The following is an 18041-nucleotide window of genomic DNA, read 5'->3' as shown; positions in this document are numbered from 1 at the left end:
ACTGTTGTGAGCGCAGCCCAGGCCTGGCTCCTCCTGGAGGGTTCCTGCACTGCACCCTCTGGGATAAGGTGATGCTCTTGAAATCACCAATGGATGAGGAAAGGCTAAATATTGTGAGAATTTAACATTGTATCACACCATTTGATTTCAGCTGTAAACCTATTTTCTCTCTAGGATGTTGCACATGTCCTCAGTTTCAAAAAGAAATGTATAAAACCAACTGCTGCAATAGCTACAGATTTTCATTTTTCAGGCCATATATGTACAGATTCTTCTATAGCTACTAAATTTTCATTACTTCCCTGTGACTATCACAATTTGTAACAGTTAATGTGTATTATATTTTTTTTCAACAATGTGTGTATGATATTTGGTTGTTTTGTTGGTTTGGGTTTGTTTTTTTTTTTTCAAATGACATCATGTGAAACATGAATATGAACAATAAAAAAAATAATTTGTTTTTTTATTTTTTTTCTCATCACTAATGCCACACTACAGCCATTAAGGCACAGGATTGTGTTTTGAAAAGGTCTCACAATTTGAGCTTGATTCTGGCTGTTTGCCCAGTGTTGATGAAGGACCTAAAATATCCAGTTGTCAGATGATGCCTAGAGGTAAAAAACAAATAGAACTGCCTATGAAAATCTTCTTGATAGCTAATCAGAAAGGAATGAAATGGGATTCTTAGTTTCCCCTGTGATGTTCTACCAACAATCTGAATAAAGCAGCTGACTTTGTAATTAAATTATCATTTGTTTCAATGCAAGTGCCATCAAAGAGATGAGGAGATTGTAACACAGTAGAAAAAAAACCCATTAAATACCTAGAGACCTTTTGCTGAATATGGGAAATATTTTTTATCTCTAGCTATTCCATAAAACAAATTTTTTCCTATTTTTTTTTCTTTTAGAAATATGAAATGCAGTCAGACCTGTGGCTCCCTAAACAGGTACAGTAGAAATGCTATTTCTGGGTGTATAATGCATAATTGCTTCATTGTCATTTTTATTTAACTGTGTGTTATTTTATAAGCTAATAAAATCCTGAGACACCTCTGAGGGTTTTGAAGGCAATATTCCCTTCAGTTTCTGGCCTGTCTGGATTCAGTTCAGTAAGCATTTAGATGAACAGCTGATTAACTACCCAAGTCTGGGGTGGTGGAAGACAGACCAGATGAATCTCATTCCAGGCATGTCCTACTTACTGTGATTTGTTTCTGATTTAAAAATGATCTCACCAAATTAAAGCAGGAGTTCAAAGATTAGAGGTCATATGGGCTATAATTGGAATGAGAAAGTAAAGTATTTCTAAATTCATACCCAGAACAATATGTTTAACTAATATGTCAGCCAATTATTCCACTTTCATAGCTTCAGAAGAACTGTCCAATAACTGGATGAAACACATTCCATTTAAACTACATTTCAGGCTTCATTTTGCAATGTGCAAATGAGAAATCATTTTAACAAAAAAACCCCAATGCTTTTATAGCAAGCCATTTCCTTTCATACTTCTGGGCAAAGCTAGACAGGGAGAGATGGTATCACATCAGGCTACAGTTTGTGGTAAAACCCTGATTCAGAATATCAATTCAATGTGTTTATTTTTTCCATACAACTTTATCAAAATCAATGGGTGTTAAGCATGTACTCAGTGAGTCCAAACCATTGAAACTTTTCTTCTCCTCCTCAGCAGTAGGAGTTATCTCTGCCATTATTTGTATGTCTGTAAGGGACACTGTCCTGGAATGTCCCCCTGCATTTGGAATGAGAGTACCAGAGGTAACTACCAGAGGTTATTGTGAGGGAGAGTTCTGCAAGGGCTGTAATATTCTAAACACCCTTTAGGACAGAGTTGCACATTGCCTGAACCATATTCAGCTTTAGCCACCACGTTTTTGTTAAACTTAACAGAATATACTTAAAACCTAAGAATGTCTTCTCCAACTGACTTCTGAGCACAGCAAAACCAAGTAGACAAAAAAATTGAGGCTGATCTTTTGTTAAGAAATGTAATGAGAGGTGTGCCAGACTAACACAATGTTACACTTACAGAACGAGGAACCTGTTTTCTCCAAGGATGGCAGTAAATTCTTCATGACAGTGCCAGTGAAGCAGGGTGGCCGTGGTGAGTTCCACCACATAGCCATGTTCATTGTGCAGGTAAGGCTCTGCTCAGGCTGTGTATGATACCCTACTGCTTGTCTAGGACTTTTAACTGAAACTCAGTTTAATCAGAACACTTGTGTCATGGTCATTTGTCCAGTCCAGCTTGTCTGTCAGCACAGTGGAATGTATTTATAACTTCTTCCAGAATAAAAACTAATTTTGCCTTCTCTAAATACACTATACATGCATTCTTTTAAATAACAAATAATTTTAAACGCCTATTTAGAATCTGCTCCTACAGAACGGTAAAGGGAGGCAATACCCTAACTTAAAACTTTTGTGAAAGTTAGAGCTCTTTTATTACCCTTTGCAACATTTTTCAGTGGCTTCCATTTCCCAGGGTCATTACTTTTTCCAAAGAAGAATCTGAAAGAAGATAAATTTGCAGTATGACTTTGAAGGTCACCAGTATGAAGTTGTGATGAACTAATAAAGGAAATTATGCCCTGGAACGGAACACTCCAAGGCATCTATTTAAATCATCAGAGCATTAATCCAGGTGCTTTAGCAGAGCCATATGACATAGGAGGGATTACCAAGGTACCCAAACATCAAAATAGCAGATTTGTGCCAGGCAGCTCTTGTTATCTGCCTTTATGACAGTGTTCTGGTATGAACATTATTAAGTCTGAAATATTTTCACAGTGCACTGCAGACAGAACAAGAACAAAAGAACTCTAATGACAGTTTAACCTGAAGAAACAAGAACAAAGGTACTCATTCACCAGAGTAAATATATCAAGAAAGAGTCAGTGAAAATAAAAGGGATCACAGCCATGTCAAATTCTATTTCCTAAAGGAAACAGTAACTCAGATGACAGACTGGTAAAGGTGTATATTATTAATATAATAATCACATAAAAATTCACACCTGAGCAAAACCATTTAGTCAGTTGTGGTGGGTTTAGCACTGGCCAAATGCCAGTGCTCCCACTAGAATATACTTCCTCATTTCCTGCTCTGAGATAGGATTAGGAGGAAGGCAAATCAAGCTCAAAACATTATTAACAGTAACTGAAAGAAAGCAGGGCTGGCCTTGTTACCTGTTTCCAGGCTGGAAGGAAATGAGAGAATTCCCAGCGTTTGTTTGTTTTAAATTGTGAATCTCACAGAGGTGAATCTAGTTTTTAATTGGCTTGTTAGCATGCTTATTCTCAAAGCTAGCAAACAACTAGTTTTGCTAGGCACAGAGGAAGCTCTCAGCAGCTCCTCACAGAAAAAATCATTTCTGTGGGTGGCTCCAATGCAAAACCAGCACATCAGTCAAGCCTTATTTTGGTATCTTTCACAGTTTGAATAAGTAGCTTTAAAATACATGAAATAATAGTGATCTGGATCTGAAAGTTCATTTGCAACATTCCCAAGGATGTTGCAGATACGATCAAGTTTGCCTTAACCTTGTAGGCTCTGACATTTCTTGCTACTGAAAAGTCCAGGAAACTTGATTCTAATTCAGGAAAATGTTTAAGCAAAGATCAAGCCCACTCCTATTCAGTAAGATAATACATGCCTACTTTTAAACACCTTTAATTCCAGCAGAATAATGTTTAAAGTCAAGCTTATGTTTCAGAATTTAGTATTCTGTTCCTTTTAGGCAGAATTAAAGCCCTGAGTACTGCACAGATCCAAAACTAGAAAATACTTCTATTTTGCCTGCCATCAACATGAATAAACAAATCTGAATGGCATCAACAATGACAAATGTGGCTTTAAGCATGTAGCTGCTCCTGAGAAAAAGGAAATTTGATATCCCATGTGATATCAGCCATTATTCATCAGTAAGCAACATTCTGCCTGGTAATGGGGCTGATACAGAGCAGTAAAGGGCAGGAAATATGTTTATATGATGTGTTTTACACACTGCATTAATCTGATTGTCCATTATTTCTAAAGCAAACATAGAGGCATAAAAAGTATATTAAGCGTTGCACATAAAGCCCTTTGTCACATTAGATGTTTGTCACACCTTGTGAGAGCCACAGCAGCACAGCAGGTGCCCTGCAGAATTCAAAGCAGTCAGCAGATCACCAGTGCCCAGATGTTCACAGCATTTCTGGGGTGCAAAAGGGTAACTCTGGAATCTGGCACTGGGATTCTCATTCCTGCTCTGGTGCCCCTCAGTGGGGATATCAGCCCAGTGACAGAAATCAGCTTTCATGTGCAGGAAAGTTAAAACAGAGCCAATGTGCACTTGCAGGGATAAAGAAGGAAATTTTAATGGCTTGCTTTGATTTAATCACTGAGGCTGATTTCTCAATCTTACAACAAATTGTGATGTTTTTCAGGCTGCATGTCTTTGACTGCACTTCAGAAAAGCATGTGTCAATGACACAAAGCACGTTAGCAGAGACATCTAATTAAATCTTTATTCAGAGAGGAGTTACTGTCTGAAAGGTTACTGTCTTGTCATAGATTATTTACTGTATGAATGGAGAGGGCTGGATGTGTGGTTTATTGTTTTCAAATGCTTTTAGTAGCTTATGAAATATTTAAAAGAAACTAATCTCAAAATGGGATTGAATCATGTCTTATGTATCTAGACATTTCTTTCATGGAGCTTTGCAACTCTAGAAAATCTCCTTTTTTTCAACCACAAAATAAGAATTATAAAGTAACTTTAATGGATCAAGGGGATAACTTTCTTCAAACTTCATAAATTATGTATTATGGCTGTAACCTTGAAAAATAGCCATGTTTATTAACGCTTGGCTACGCTTTTTATTGCTCTTTCTTGGTAGATTCTGCTATCTTAATATTTAAATATCTATTTCAGTAGTTGCAGCTTCTCTCTCTCTAAAGAAGAAATAGTCACTTACAATAAATCACTAATATGTATTTTAATAATTCCTGGAGATAACACTGAATATCAGAATCTTCCTGAACAGGGAGCCCTCATCATAAACAGATGTACAGCACCTAGCACAATCTCCTGATTTCATTTGGTACTTGCAAGGCTTGTCATAGAGTTTCTATCATTCTTTCCTCGTGAATCTGTTAGGAAACAAATCAGTTCCAAGGGGCTTGGTTCTGCCTTGCCAGCTCCCAACGTGTCCCATAGGCTATCTTTGTTCTTTGTGCATTTGCTTCTTTTTAGTTATTGCTGCTGTTGATGCCTGCTCAGGGCACAGGTCAGAAGTACATGGATTAAAAAAAAGGCCAACCTTTTTGCTTTTATGACTTTTTGTAGGCCTTGTAACCTCTGAGTATCACCTCTGAGATATCTCTCTTCTTTATAAATTTTGTCTTGAATTTGAAAACTAAGAATATGTATATCCATGCCAAGCATAATAACCCTAATATAGAAAAATCCCCAAAAAGTATGTCCAAACTGTGAAGGTTTAAGTTTTAATCTTCAATAGCCTGAGCCATGATTTTACCTTTTGCACTCAGATAAGCTTCTCACTTAGGTTTTTTTTTATTTTAACTTGTGTCTGATGAAGAGTTTGCTGCAACTTCCAGCCAAAGGGTTGTTTTTACCTGCATTGCTTCCTGGCTTCTATCACTTATTGACATGGGGGCAGCTGAAAGAAAAATTGTGCTGAAAACCAAGATTATTTTAATGACTTTAAAAGGCTTAGAGACAGGAGGGAAAGGATAAGTGAAGTTCAGGTCTGTCAAAAAGTTTATTACGTTTGTGGTTTAAAGATGTTATGTTGCATATTAAAGTTTAAAAAGCTGTAATCAGTAATGATATGTGCAGGCAATCCTGCCAGGCAAAGAAGAATGTAGCAAGGTGAAAGTTAATGTTTTCCCATCTCTCAACAGGCTAAAAGTGAACAAATCAGTGTGAGGCACCTGACATCGGGAAACTGGGAAGTTATCAAAATCCTGGCATATGATGAAAATACTCAAAACATGTAAGCACTGTTCCCTTTTCTAATAAAAATATTCAAGTTATTAAAGTTGAATCCATTAAACTCAAAATTAAACAGCAATATTTCTTTAATTTCAGAGCATTACCATAACTTTGACACACCTGAGTACATAAGGTGCAGTTTTAAGACAATCGATCTGCCATTCTTTTCCTTAATGCTTTTTTATGCAGAGAGAGAGAATCACAGTGTAATATCACTTGACTCCATATTTTTCAGAATAGAAGGAATCAACACACAGTGCAGCAGTAATAGCATTTTGGTAATTTCTTTCCTGGAATCCAGATAAGAAGTCATAATAAATTTTTAGTACTTGATAAAACATCACACCTTTACTGCATGAGGTCTCAGAGTTTTGGGGATCTGATCCAACTTCATAAATTCAAATTATTTGTAGAGATTATCAGAGCTTCTGATTCTCACCCACAAAGAACTCTTTCCACAGCTCATCTTAGTGAGACAGTGGATAAAATGCATATTTGGTGCTTTTGGGGAGGAGTTTAGAACTAACACAAAATGTCTGAAGGCTTCACCTGACTTCAGTGGATCTCGTTTAATTTTCACTTCTATCTGTCCATGGCAAAAAATACACAAGCATATTTACTTCTCATTTGCTTTAAAATAAATGATATTTCAACAAGAACTTTTTTGAGGCTGCAAGAAGTCTCATCTTTTCCTCTGGTACTGGAGAAAACCTTTTTTTTGCAAGTCTTTCTATGGGTTTTGAAAATATATCCGTAGAGAATTTCCTGGTACTTCTGCAAGGCCCAGGGGTAGCAATGAGGTCTGGATGCAGTCAGGCTGCAGAGAGCTGAAAGATGTCACACGGGCTGTTTCAGCCTCTTGAGGGACTGCCTTGGCCTCCTTCTGCCTGTCAAGCAGAAACTTTGTGGGGATCTCATCAGGGAAACACCAAGGGCTTGTCTTGGGGTTCTTACAAAGTCTCTTTCCACCTATGCAAAGCAGATAGAAGAAAAAGTTGGTTTACAACTCAAAAGGGCTCTCAGGTCTCATAAGACTTACTGTAATATATGACATAATTTCATTGTGACCTTTATCTGCTATTTGGGTTTATATTGCAAACTCTTGGAGTGAAGCAGAAACTTTCTCTTCTGTGTTTTTAGTAGGCAGAGAGGTGTCCTGGTTGCTACTGGAGCTCCTGGGCATCACAGGAATTAAAATAATGAAATCCTGTTTTCATCATGGTTTTAACAGGAAATTGTATAGCTTCTGAAATAACTAATCTGTGTATTGGATTTGAATTTAATCTTGGAACCTGGGTTTGTATATAAGTATTTTATCTTCATGGATATTTGTGAAATTTTAATTTTTAAAAATATTACTTATGGTGTTTCTCACTTCTCTAAACACTGCCCAAATCAAACAGTTAACCAAACTGAGCTTTAACTTTTTTCTCTTTTGGACACAGTTATTTCTTAAGCACTGAAGAGTCCCCAAGAGGAAGACAGCTGCACAGGTAAGAGCTACATGGGGCTATGTTATCAGCTTCTTTATCCCAAGCCATAAGTGCTATGTGCTTGGGTAATCATTTACATTGTGTAAAAATTAGTATGCTTGAACTGTAACAAAGAAACTGCCACAGCTTTTCAAAATTAAAATTCCCATTTTCTAAAAAGTAGAAAAGTTTCTAACAAAAAATGTTCTTACCATAGATCTTCACTATCTTCCTTTATAATCATCTAAAATTTAAACCTAAATACAAGCATTTAATATGACTGTGTTTTACTAAATAAAAATATTTATAGGTTTTAATCATGTTATTTAAAGTGTGGGGGAAAATCACCTTATTTTCAGTGCTTAAACCTGAGGCTTGTGAGGTTTTTATGATTTCCTACAAATGCTGTGAGTTATTGCAGTGCCAGTGGTGCTTTGGGCAGCTTTTGTATCCTGTCTACACAGCCAAGGTTACTTTGTTGTATTTTATTCCAATGTAAAATGCTTCTGATCATTTTCTTCCCCCAGTGTATCAACAGTGGGGTCACTGAACCGTCAGTGTCTCTCGTGTGACTTCCAGAAGGAGCAGTGCACCTACTTCAGTGCCAAGTTCAGCCCCATGAACAGGCATTTTCTCCTGCACTGTAAAGGTGAGCAAATGCACGGGGTGCAATGCTGCTGGCTTCTGAATTAATGTATTCCTTGGGAAGGGCATTAGGCTGGACTCTAACATTGAGGTCAGCAGTGGATTACTCAAAGTTCTGTACAGAGCTCATTCTAAGACTGCAAGTAAAGATGTTCTGTGAAATGATTAAATTAAAGATGTTCTGCTAAATTATGAGTGATGTCAGAAAGCTGCTCCAATCCTGACCCCGCTGTCCAAATAAAGGACATCAGCTTACATTGACCCTAAATAGAAATCCTTCACCAAAAAATTCAGGATTTTGGTGATGGTACTGTGGCTTGTAACAGTTTATTATTTTATATATTGGGATTGGTCTTGTGTGACTATATCTAGTTAAAAAATGGGAGCCTGTGTTCTCTAGCAGTGTTTGTACACATGTATGTGCAGTGTTTCTGTACACCATCATAATTATGTGTATGGGTGTATCTACCAAAAAACAGCTGTGGTTTAATCCCTAGGGACAGATCCTCTTTATCAGTGCAATTGTAATAAATAACTCACAGTGTTTTACTGTTGTCTGCATTCCAGTAGCACTACATGGCACCAGCTGGCTTCAGAATTTCTGTATGAACAAAAAAAATTAAAACCATTCCACACAGAGAAAGTTATAACCTACACGTAGGAAATTAGCACTGATATATAAATGATAAAAAAGGTTCAGAAAAGCATGAGCCAATGCATAATAAAGTACATAGTTAGACCTGTTGTCCTTGAAACTTGAAAAATTTTACAGACACTATCCCCCAGCATTTTTTAATAGCTAGGATCAGAGTGCAAAGAGCAGATGACAGTTCATCTGAAATACATATAAATAGCTCATTTTACATTCATGCTTTTTCTCTATTTCTTTTACAACTCTACTATTTTTCCCCACACAAAAATAAAATACCTGCTGACTTGAGCATTGAATGTATCCAAACAAGGAAACTATGAATATATATTGGCTAAAATAAGGGGTTTGTTTTCAGTTTTGTTGGTTTGGGTTGTTTTTTTTTTTGTGGAAATGCACCTATAGTACAGCTGATTAGAAGAAGAATGAACGAACTGTATGATTTATAAATGGTTAAATCTGCAGCAGAAATGATGGAGCTAATCTTGAGGTCCTTCTCTGAGTAATGAGCTCCTCATTCTTTAAGCAGAGTTTTCCCTTGTGCTTGACATAATCCCTATGGGGTAGATCTCAGATTCTTGCAGAAGAGAGGGTTGGTAAATTGGGAAAAGATTTTTGCCCTGAATCAGCAATGTGCCAGGGTCCAAAAGCATCTTGTTACTATTTTAGCAAAATATATTCAGCCTGTAATTTTTAATGTGCTTCTTTGGTATAAAAATGTGGATGCCAGTAGGAGGTTGTGCATGTGATTACTCACAAGCTCACGACTTTCAGTGACTTTGGCAGTTCTCTGGTTGAGCTGGGAAGGCTGTAGATCATCCTCCCAGGATTAAACCTACACTCCACTGAGTTGCAGTAGATGTTGGGCAGGGATGCTAAACCTCTGTCATTAATTTATTCTGCCTCTAATATTAATGTAGAGTGAATGCTGGCTGGGAGTTGTTCAGGGTCTTCTGCTGTGTTTCCTCAGAGCTTGGCAGGTACAGCAGAATGTGGCCCCTGTGGTGTGCCAGGGCCCTGGGTTGGACATTTGGCAATGTCAACACTGGTGGCAAGGTCACCATAGAAGTGGCATCAAAACTCTTCTGCTTGTGGGAGTTTGAGCAAACTGCTTTGAGGAGACAAATGGCATTTCTGCTGTGTGCATTCACACTCATTTTCCCACAGCAAAAAGCCTTCACCCAATTGTAACAAAAGCAATTTGCCCAGAAAAACCCTTGGGGGACTTTGGACTGGTTCTATCTGTATAAGTTGCAATTCTTCAACCTCCTGTTCACCCACAAGCACCTTTATTAGGATTGTTTTTCCTTCTTAGTTTCCCTCAGCCAGGAGATCTCTCATTTTACCTGCTGTATCCATCTCCAGAGACTCTCCTGAGTGAGGAGTTATTTCTTGCCTGGTAGGTGGAGGACTGAGTCCTGAGCCTCTCAGTTTTGGCAAGCACATCCTTTGCACTTACTTTCCACACTGCTTGGGGATTTTTCCTTTGGCACTTCACAAACACTAGCAAGATATTTTTCTCTCCACTCAAATAAGATAGTTTAGAAAGGGAGTGGTTGTTTCTCCCCTTTTATACAGCTGGAAATAAGCTGTGGGTTTGAGGTTCTGATAGGAGGTCAATGGGAAATCCAAGTGTTGTGCTTTGTTCTGATGCACTGTAACACAATGCCTCTGACACAAATTTGTCTCTTTTTTTCCTCTGATCAGCATTTTAATCTACTGCAATCTCCCTTTTTTCAAAATGTCATCATCCTTCCATCTTTTAGCATGACAAATAGAGATAGGTTGGAAAATGCTGGTGCTTCCCTGCTCAGAAATGGTGTTTCTCAAATAAGAATTGAAAGCAAAATGACAAATTCAGAAGTAAAAAGAGCTGGAAATAAAAACAAACCAAAGCAAAAGAGACATCTTATGAAATTATTTTCTTAGAGAGGTATGGCAGAAAGCTGTGATTTGTCAACCATCTACCTGTAAGATTTTTGTCAATTGTCCCCCTTGAGGGAGAGAATGAAACTGATAAAAATCTTCAGTGAAGGCTGGGAATGTCATCATGCTATTTATTTCAGGTATTTACATTTCCCTAGGCTCATGCCATAATTAATTGAGAGAGACAACCTCTCAAAACACATAAATTAAGCTCTGTCTCTTCACTCTCAAAGGGAATTGTTTTGGTTTTTTTTTTTTTTTTTCTCAAAAAGAGAGTTGTAACTCCTCATTTCAAAGGGTCCATGCCTTCATCTGCCATGGGGTCCTCAGGGATTTCAGCTTTTCTGTATTGTTCTTCATCACCCAATAGTGACTGAATGCTGGTAATTTAAGCACTGAAGTAACACAGAGCTTCTGATGTGTAAATTCCATGTTGGGGATGGGTACCAAAGATTTTCTTTGCAGGTTTGCACTGGTGGGGATCTTCAGAGCAGGGGCAGCAGACTGAGCCACTTCTGAGTATGCTGAATGCTTGGTCATGCCAGTTTCACATGCCACCTTGTAGCTGTTGGCATGAAGAATTATTCCTTGTTTTTAGTTTCTTAGTGGTGCAGTGAAAATAAAGTACGTGAAATAGGATTAGACTACATCACGCCTAGATTTAACTGTGATGCTGTTGGTTTTGTAGAGTTGGCATAGCAAGGGAGCTTCTTAAAATGATAATAATATGAATATATTTTTCAACACATCTATAGTTTTTTCATAGATTAAATAAGTGGATATTATCATTAATTAATTTCCCAGTCAACCTGTCAAACTGCTATATTTTAAACAGTGCCATTAAGTGCATCCATTTTTTTTTTTAGTCATGACTTAAAACCAAAACGTGGAGATTATTAAAGAAAAAAAAAGGAATGCTCATTCTGGGTGCAGGGTCTGGGCTGCTGAGCAGGCAGAAGGCAGTGTCTGTTTCACACTTTGTTGGAACTGTAGCCCAGCCTGTGTCATTTCCAAGAGGTACCAGTGGAGTTTCTGCTGTGCTTGAAGGGAATTGTGTGTCTGGAGCTTCCAGGATCCTGTCTTGTGTGGTAACTGGTGCTCCCATTCTTTGTCACTGAACTACCTCACCCTTCCTCTGTTTTTCTTCTCTCCTCAAAACAGGACCAGGTGTTCCAGTTGTAAGTGTGCACAGGACAAGTAATACTGAAAGTGAGTATACCTTATGAAATAAGTTTTCTTATCATCACTAATTTCATTGGGGAGTGTGGGAGAAGGGAGACAAAGCAAATGAAAATGTCATGCAAGTACATGAAAACTAATTTATATAAAGTGCTACTAATTACCTTTTAAGCAACATCCACATCAGCAAATGGTAAGGAAAGCAGTGAATCCTAAAACTTTTTCAGATTTTTAGATATCTTTTGGATTAAATGCATGTGACTCATCTTCTGTTTACACTTGAGTAAATGAGATGGCAGGTTGGTCTTCATCCCTGTCACTTCCTATGTAGATCAGGCTGCCATTGCAGCACACCTTCTGTGTTTTTAGAGGTGTTTTTAAAGTTGCAATCCAATTATGTTGATGTCAGGTGCAATCCTAGGATGATTGATCATAAGAGCTGACCTCCATTTGGTGTTTAGTCCTTCTATTTCTCAAACCAGAACAACTCCACTGACATTTTCAATGAAGACAAATCCAATAATAAAAGCTTTTTAGGAGGGTACTCTATACCTCTATTTGTCAAAGTTTACTCATTATTTTCTTGCATATTGATGCCAATATTTACTGTTTCTTGGCTGCTGAGGTGCTTTTTAGTGGAAGACTGTCCTTCAGCAGTTGAATTTTCCTGGTGGTGAAGCAGAGGTAACAACTCTGCCACCTGCAGCTCCACTGTGACTCCACTAGCATGGAAGTATGGATTACAGGAATGAGGGAAAAATTTTCACTCAAAAGCACTAAACCAACTCTTACAAATCCTCATTTCAATAACTGGATTATCCTCAGGATTTTTCCCAGAATCCAGGAATCCTGAACTGAACCTGTGTTCAGTTCATCCCCTTTGTCCTGGGCCAGTCACTGTTCAGTGGAGCTAACCTTGCATGTTGAAGTACCATCCTAATTAACAGTGCCATGCTATGAAGTGTTAATTAATATCTGCACTTTAGTTTTCGGGGTTTTTTTTCTTTTTTCCTTTTTTTTTTTTAATGCCATTGTTTTTGTTTGCAAAGCCCAGTTCCACAGCTCACCCAGGGCAGGGAGTTTTATCCAGCTCAGTAAAGGGGAGCTATTGCTCAAATAAATGTGTTTTAGACTTCTGTGGAGCTCCTCATTTCTGTGTAGGCAGGCTTTTGCTCTTTATTACCTGCGTCTAAAGTACTATGGAGTGTGAATTACTGAAATTGAGATTTATGTGCAGCACCTTAGAGTAAAATAAAGCAAGTCAGGATAGAGGGACATTGTTTGTTGTAACAACAAAAAGCCAAATAATAAGAGAGATAATTTACCATTAGTGTGTCAGTGCAAGATGAGATTATCCTCTTCAATTCATAAAGGAATGATTAAGGATTATTTCAATTATTCTATCCTCAGACTATAATTATACCATTTTGGTTGACTGCCCAGAACAAGCATTCTCCTCAGATTATCTGTTTTGGCCCTAAGTGAAGAGTTTATTATTTAATTTAAAAAATCTAAATTTTGGAAGCAAGATCGGTAATTTGAATAAAAAAAAAAAAAAGCCAACAAAAAACACAACAAATTAGCCATTCTTTCATGTGTAAAAGGGTTGCAACTAATTAGTCTGCAGCTTTAAACCAAGCTGATGATCTTGCTCTTGGCTGGAGTGCAGAAGACAAATAAGGGCATACAGTGACCACATTTAGCTGTGCTGGCTAAATATTGCATTGGAATAGGTAATATTGAGGAAGAAGATGCCTGCATGAGGCTTTGGATGTTGCCCAGAAGAGCAGCTTAGGATTTGTCAAAGATGCTGATGTTCATGTTGGCCATCAGGAATTTCCTTGGTTCTGCATAATGAAAACAAAGCCCTCCAAAGCCAGAAAAATGAACTGGATGTGCAACTTTTTGAATTGAAAAGTGGCTGCATTATAAAAAAAGTATTTACAGAAGGAATTAATTTACAAGAATAATTGCAAGATTAATTTGCAAGATCATTGCACATTTTTCCTTTTTGTAAAATTATTTTGAATCTTGGTGTATCTCTGGTGTGATGATTCTCCATGCCTTTCAACATGGTTTTTCTTTCTGTTTTCTAGAGTTTTATATTTTGGAAAATAACCCTGTGTTGAAAGAAGTTGCTCTTAAGAAAAAGAATTACAAGACTGAAATCAAAATGCTTCACATTGAGGATTACGGTAAATCTGGCAAAATGTTATTTTAGCAAGCCAAAAGCTTTGTTTCAATGTTACTGTTTTTCATCTGTGTAACTACCAGCCTTTAATGTTTTGCTCTTTTCTTAAAAGAATTCCCTTTACAGTTGTCACTGCCAAAAGATTTCACGGATCGAAACCAGTATGCCCTTCTATTAATAATGTAAGTATCTGCTTGGAATCACTCAAAATAATAAAAAAGTGTTTTGTAGAAAATATTTAGATCTGAAATTAGGGTGGGTTTTTTTTGTTTCTTTGGTTTTTACCTTTTGTAGGAAAAAAAAATCTCATGGATTTGAGTTGAGAAATCAAAAGGCTTGATCTTGGGAAGATTTTGTGACAGGTGCTGTCTGGTAGAGATGCCTGGGGTTTTTTTGTGCTAGTCAAACCTGACTGTGCTTTGCTGTGCTTTCATGTTTGGGAGGCACTGGTGTTTCTGATGGTGTAGCTTTGGGAAGTCCTGCAGTGATTCCTGGACTCTTACTGATCCTGCCCACAGACCATCTCCCTCAGAGCATGTGCTCTATTTTATCCCTGAGAGAAATGAGTAGACCTTCCAGAAGGGGCTCAGTTGAGATGCATAAAGCAAAACTGCTTTTAGGAACTCCAGAATGAAATAAAAGTTACTTTTGATCTTCAGCGGTTGAAGGCATGATAGGCATGATCCAAAGTCTGTGGATTTTTGTAGAAAAGCTGCATGGGAGGAGAATGGTATTCCCTGGAAACCCATGCTGTTCCTTTAAAAGGAGATGGAGTGTGTGTTCTTGCAGGGAGAGTCAGCCTTTAGGTTATGTGTGTGTACATGTGTAGCAGAGGAAAAGAACAGTCATGAGAGTGCCTGGAGCCTACCTGGGAAAGTGTGGCCAGCTCAGGGCATCACTCCTGTCTCCACCTAAACTCAGCATGAGCATGGGTGGAGAGAGCTTTCCTGGACCTACAGAGCTCCTTCCAGTCCCAGCTGGAAAAAATTGATGTGAATTTCAGTAAAATGTAGATGTGTGTTGCTAAGTTGATGAAAATGCCACGTTACTGAGCTGTGTCACCTGGAGCAGATCTCCCCTCAGCGACAGCACAAATCCTCATTGTTGGATGTGAGGTGTTTACAGACCTGAGCTGCTGAATGATCCCAAATTCCCCCGCTCAGATCAGATAACAGGACAGAAAGGCACAAACCTGCTTATTTCTAAGCCCAGTTTGTGTTTTAGAACTCAGAATTTTCAGTTGTAATTATCTGCAGTTGTGGAAGCTCTCTCCTTTAATTGGCTCATGAACAGATTTTTCTTCCCTTGTGGAGAAATAGGACACATGGATTTTATTTCATCTTTGCAGCATGATCTTGGAGGCATGATTATATTTTAAGCAGCTCTTATACGAGTGCCAAAGGCAAACTGACTCTATGAGTTGACCCCAGCAGCACTGCAGGGACTTGTGCTTATTCCTGTTCCTGAGAGCAGGGAAACACGAAGGTGTAAGCAGTGAACGCTTCCCTTTTCAAGTATCCCAGAAAAATGCATAATCTGCCATATACAGCTGTGGGAAAATATGGGGTTATAAACTCATGTAGAACCCGGAGAAGACAGAAGGGAAAGATCAGAAACCTGACAAGTCCAAGGCCAGGAAATCACAAGCTAAAGAAAATATTATTTTGAATTGTTTTTCGAAATCAAGAGTTGAAAGAAGTGAGTATTGAGTCAGGCTCTGAATTTAAACTTACCAAAGTTGTTGGTACCCAGTGAGCAAATAATGTGGCCAAGTCATGATGTATGGTTATATTTTATAATTGTTTTGGGGTTTTTTATGATAGGCATGTGAGGTAAAAAAGAAAGTCATCAATTTATGAATACAAATTGTTGTATTTACATTTATTGTATGGAGACTTTGTGTCTTTTCGGTCAGATTCTTTGCAATACTGAATTCTCAAGGTTAACTTTAGCAGGGGTTATTTTTAGAAAACCCTGTACACTAGTGAAAGCATGAAACTGAAAATTTTAAATCTGTCCTGGCTCATGCACTGTAGCATGCTTTGTGTCCTCCTTTTCCCTAGAAGAAAAAGAAGTTACATTAAGCTGTATTTCTTCAGCAGCTTTTTACAGACTTAAAGCTAAGGTTGCCAGCAATCCCTTTTTCTATTAAAGAGGTCCCCAAATGAAATATAAAACTGCAAACTGTCACTGAAGTTATGGGAAGTTCCCTTGTGGGATGATTATTTGAGCCTAATAAATTCTGTCTAGCTCCTGAGAAAGAACTGTTGGATATCTGTGGGTGTGTAGGGGGTAATTTCTTGACCTACACAGCTCCAAATTGACATCCTAAAGTTTATTTCATGATCAGAAGTACTACTTACAGAAAAAAAGAGGAAAGTATTTAGGTCCAAAGAGAGCATGTAGCTTTTATAGGGAACATTGATTAGTTGTATAGATAATATAATTTCCCAGATATTTGACTTTCCTGAGTCCCAGAGTGGTACTGTTGGGGCTGATGGAGAAACACCCTGTTCCTACTGCCACCAGTGTTAGATGAGAGCTGGGGGCTGATAACAAGTGCTGTCTTTTGCACTGTTCAGCTGCCCCTGCTTTCCTTCTTCCATTCTCAGCCATGGTATGATTATCATTATATTCCAGCTATTGAGAGAAAAACCTTTGAAAATGAGTGTTTATCAATGTCCTTGGTAAGAATGTTGGTTTAATTGTATGTCCACTTTTTGGAAAGGAGATTATGTGAAACATCTTGATCCAGGGAACATGCACTTAGAAATAGAAATCCAGAAGATACAAGAACAGAAAAGTGGAGTATTAGCAGAGAAGAGGTGTTTGCTTTCCCATCTCAGTAACACTGCACTTTTAAGAGGAAAAAGAGAAAAGAGGGAGGAAGGTGATGAGTGATTTTATTATGGGGTGATGTTTGATGTGATCTGTTACTCGGGGTTGTTTTTTTTCAAATCACTGAAAGCTAGTAGCTATTTCAAAGGTGCATGACTATGAAAATGTTTAAGTGTTCATGCAGGGATGTCTGCAGGTATGTTTGAACTTCCAGCACATGCCCCCCAGATGCCTGAGTGTTAAGGCTGAATCCTAGAAGGAAGCTTGTACCAAAGGAATCTGCTCCTGGTGTGAAACCTGGGTGTGAACTGAGTACAGTTCCATGTAGACATCCTTAAACTCAGCTTAAGGACCAGGACCTGATTTTGCTGTAACCCTCAGGATAAAGATTGCATGAACATTCATCCATTAGCATCTGCAAAGCAAGCTGCAGTATTCAAATAGTAGGTTATTGTATTGCTGTGGTAAAATTTATGTCCATCTGGATGGCTGGGCTGTCTAACAGATCTCATGTAGAAACCAGCTATGTTGTCTGGCACTCTTTTTCTTTCTAGAACTGTGATGAGTAGCCCATAAAATGTTAAATAGATTAAAACACTTTCTTCCATTTGTTCTCTTAAACCACTGATAATGTTTCACACTCAGTTTCCTTCTGATGTAATACATCAGTGTAACACAGTGTAACTATATATTAGAGAGCTGCATGGTAATTGCCTGAAAAAGTGATTACCCTCTCTTTTCTATATAATTAAGATCAAAGTTTAAATTTCAAATCCTTGATTTCCTCATTATGGTTCACCTTACTCATTAAAAAAGTTGGAAGATACACTTCTTGGTAACACACAGGAAATGATTAAGTAAAGACTCTGGCATTTAATCTGGGTAATAAAATCAGAGCTGATAATCATTCTTTATTTTGCCTTGATCATATTTAACCTCATTCCTTCAAATGTGTAGATAATGTATCTTAAATATCACAATTTAATGCCATTTAAAGTTGCCCAATATGTAAATTGATATTGTAAAACTGAATCAATGAAAATATTGTCCTGGTATTTGAGGGGGTTTTATTTGTTTACTTATTTTTTTATATTTTGGTCATAAGTAGGAGTTGGTT

At 37.8% G+C, this 18041-nt stretch overlaps 1 protein-coding gene across 2 annotated transcripts in view; it reads left to right on the top strand.

Annotated features, from left to right (window-relative positions):
- DPP10 (dipeptidyl peptidase like 10) overlaps window positions 1-18041 on the top strand; it is a 436882-nt gene that overhangs the window by 405018 nt on the left and 13823 nt on the right. For both annotated transcript variants that reach the window (XM_058028117.1, XM_058028116.1), the window contains exons 12-19: window positions 911-949; window positions 2055-2162; window positions 5934-6025; window positions 7470-7517; window positions 8024-8145; window positions 11878-11925; window positions 13992-14090; window positions 14199-14268. In XM_058028117.1, coding sequence (XP_057884100.1) covers window positions 911-949; window positions 2055-2162; window positions 5934-6025; window positions 7470-7517; window positions 8024-8145; window positions 11878-11925; window positions 13992-14090; window positions 14199-14268 — 626 coding nt within the window. The remainder of the gene's footprint in view (window positions 1-910; window positions 950-2054; window positions 2163-5933; window positions 6026-7469; window positions 7518-8023; window positions 8146-11877; window positions 11926-13991; window positions 14091-14198; window positions 14269-18041) is intronic.

This window comes from Melospiza georgiana, chromosome 7 (assembly GCF_028018845.1).
Source record: "Melospiza georgiana isolate bMelGeo1 chromosome 7, bMelGeo1.pri, whole genome shotgun sequence".
Classification (NCBI taxonomy): domain Eukaryota; kingdom Metazoa; phylum Chordata; class Aves; order Passeriformes; family Passerellidae; genus Melospiza; species Melospiza georgiana.
Note: the sequence above shows the minus strand (reverse complement) of the source record. Positions and strands in the feature narration are given on the sequence as shown.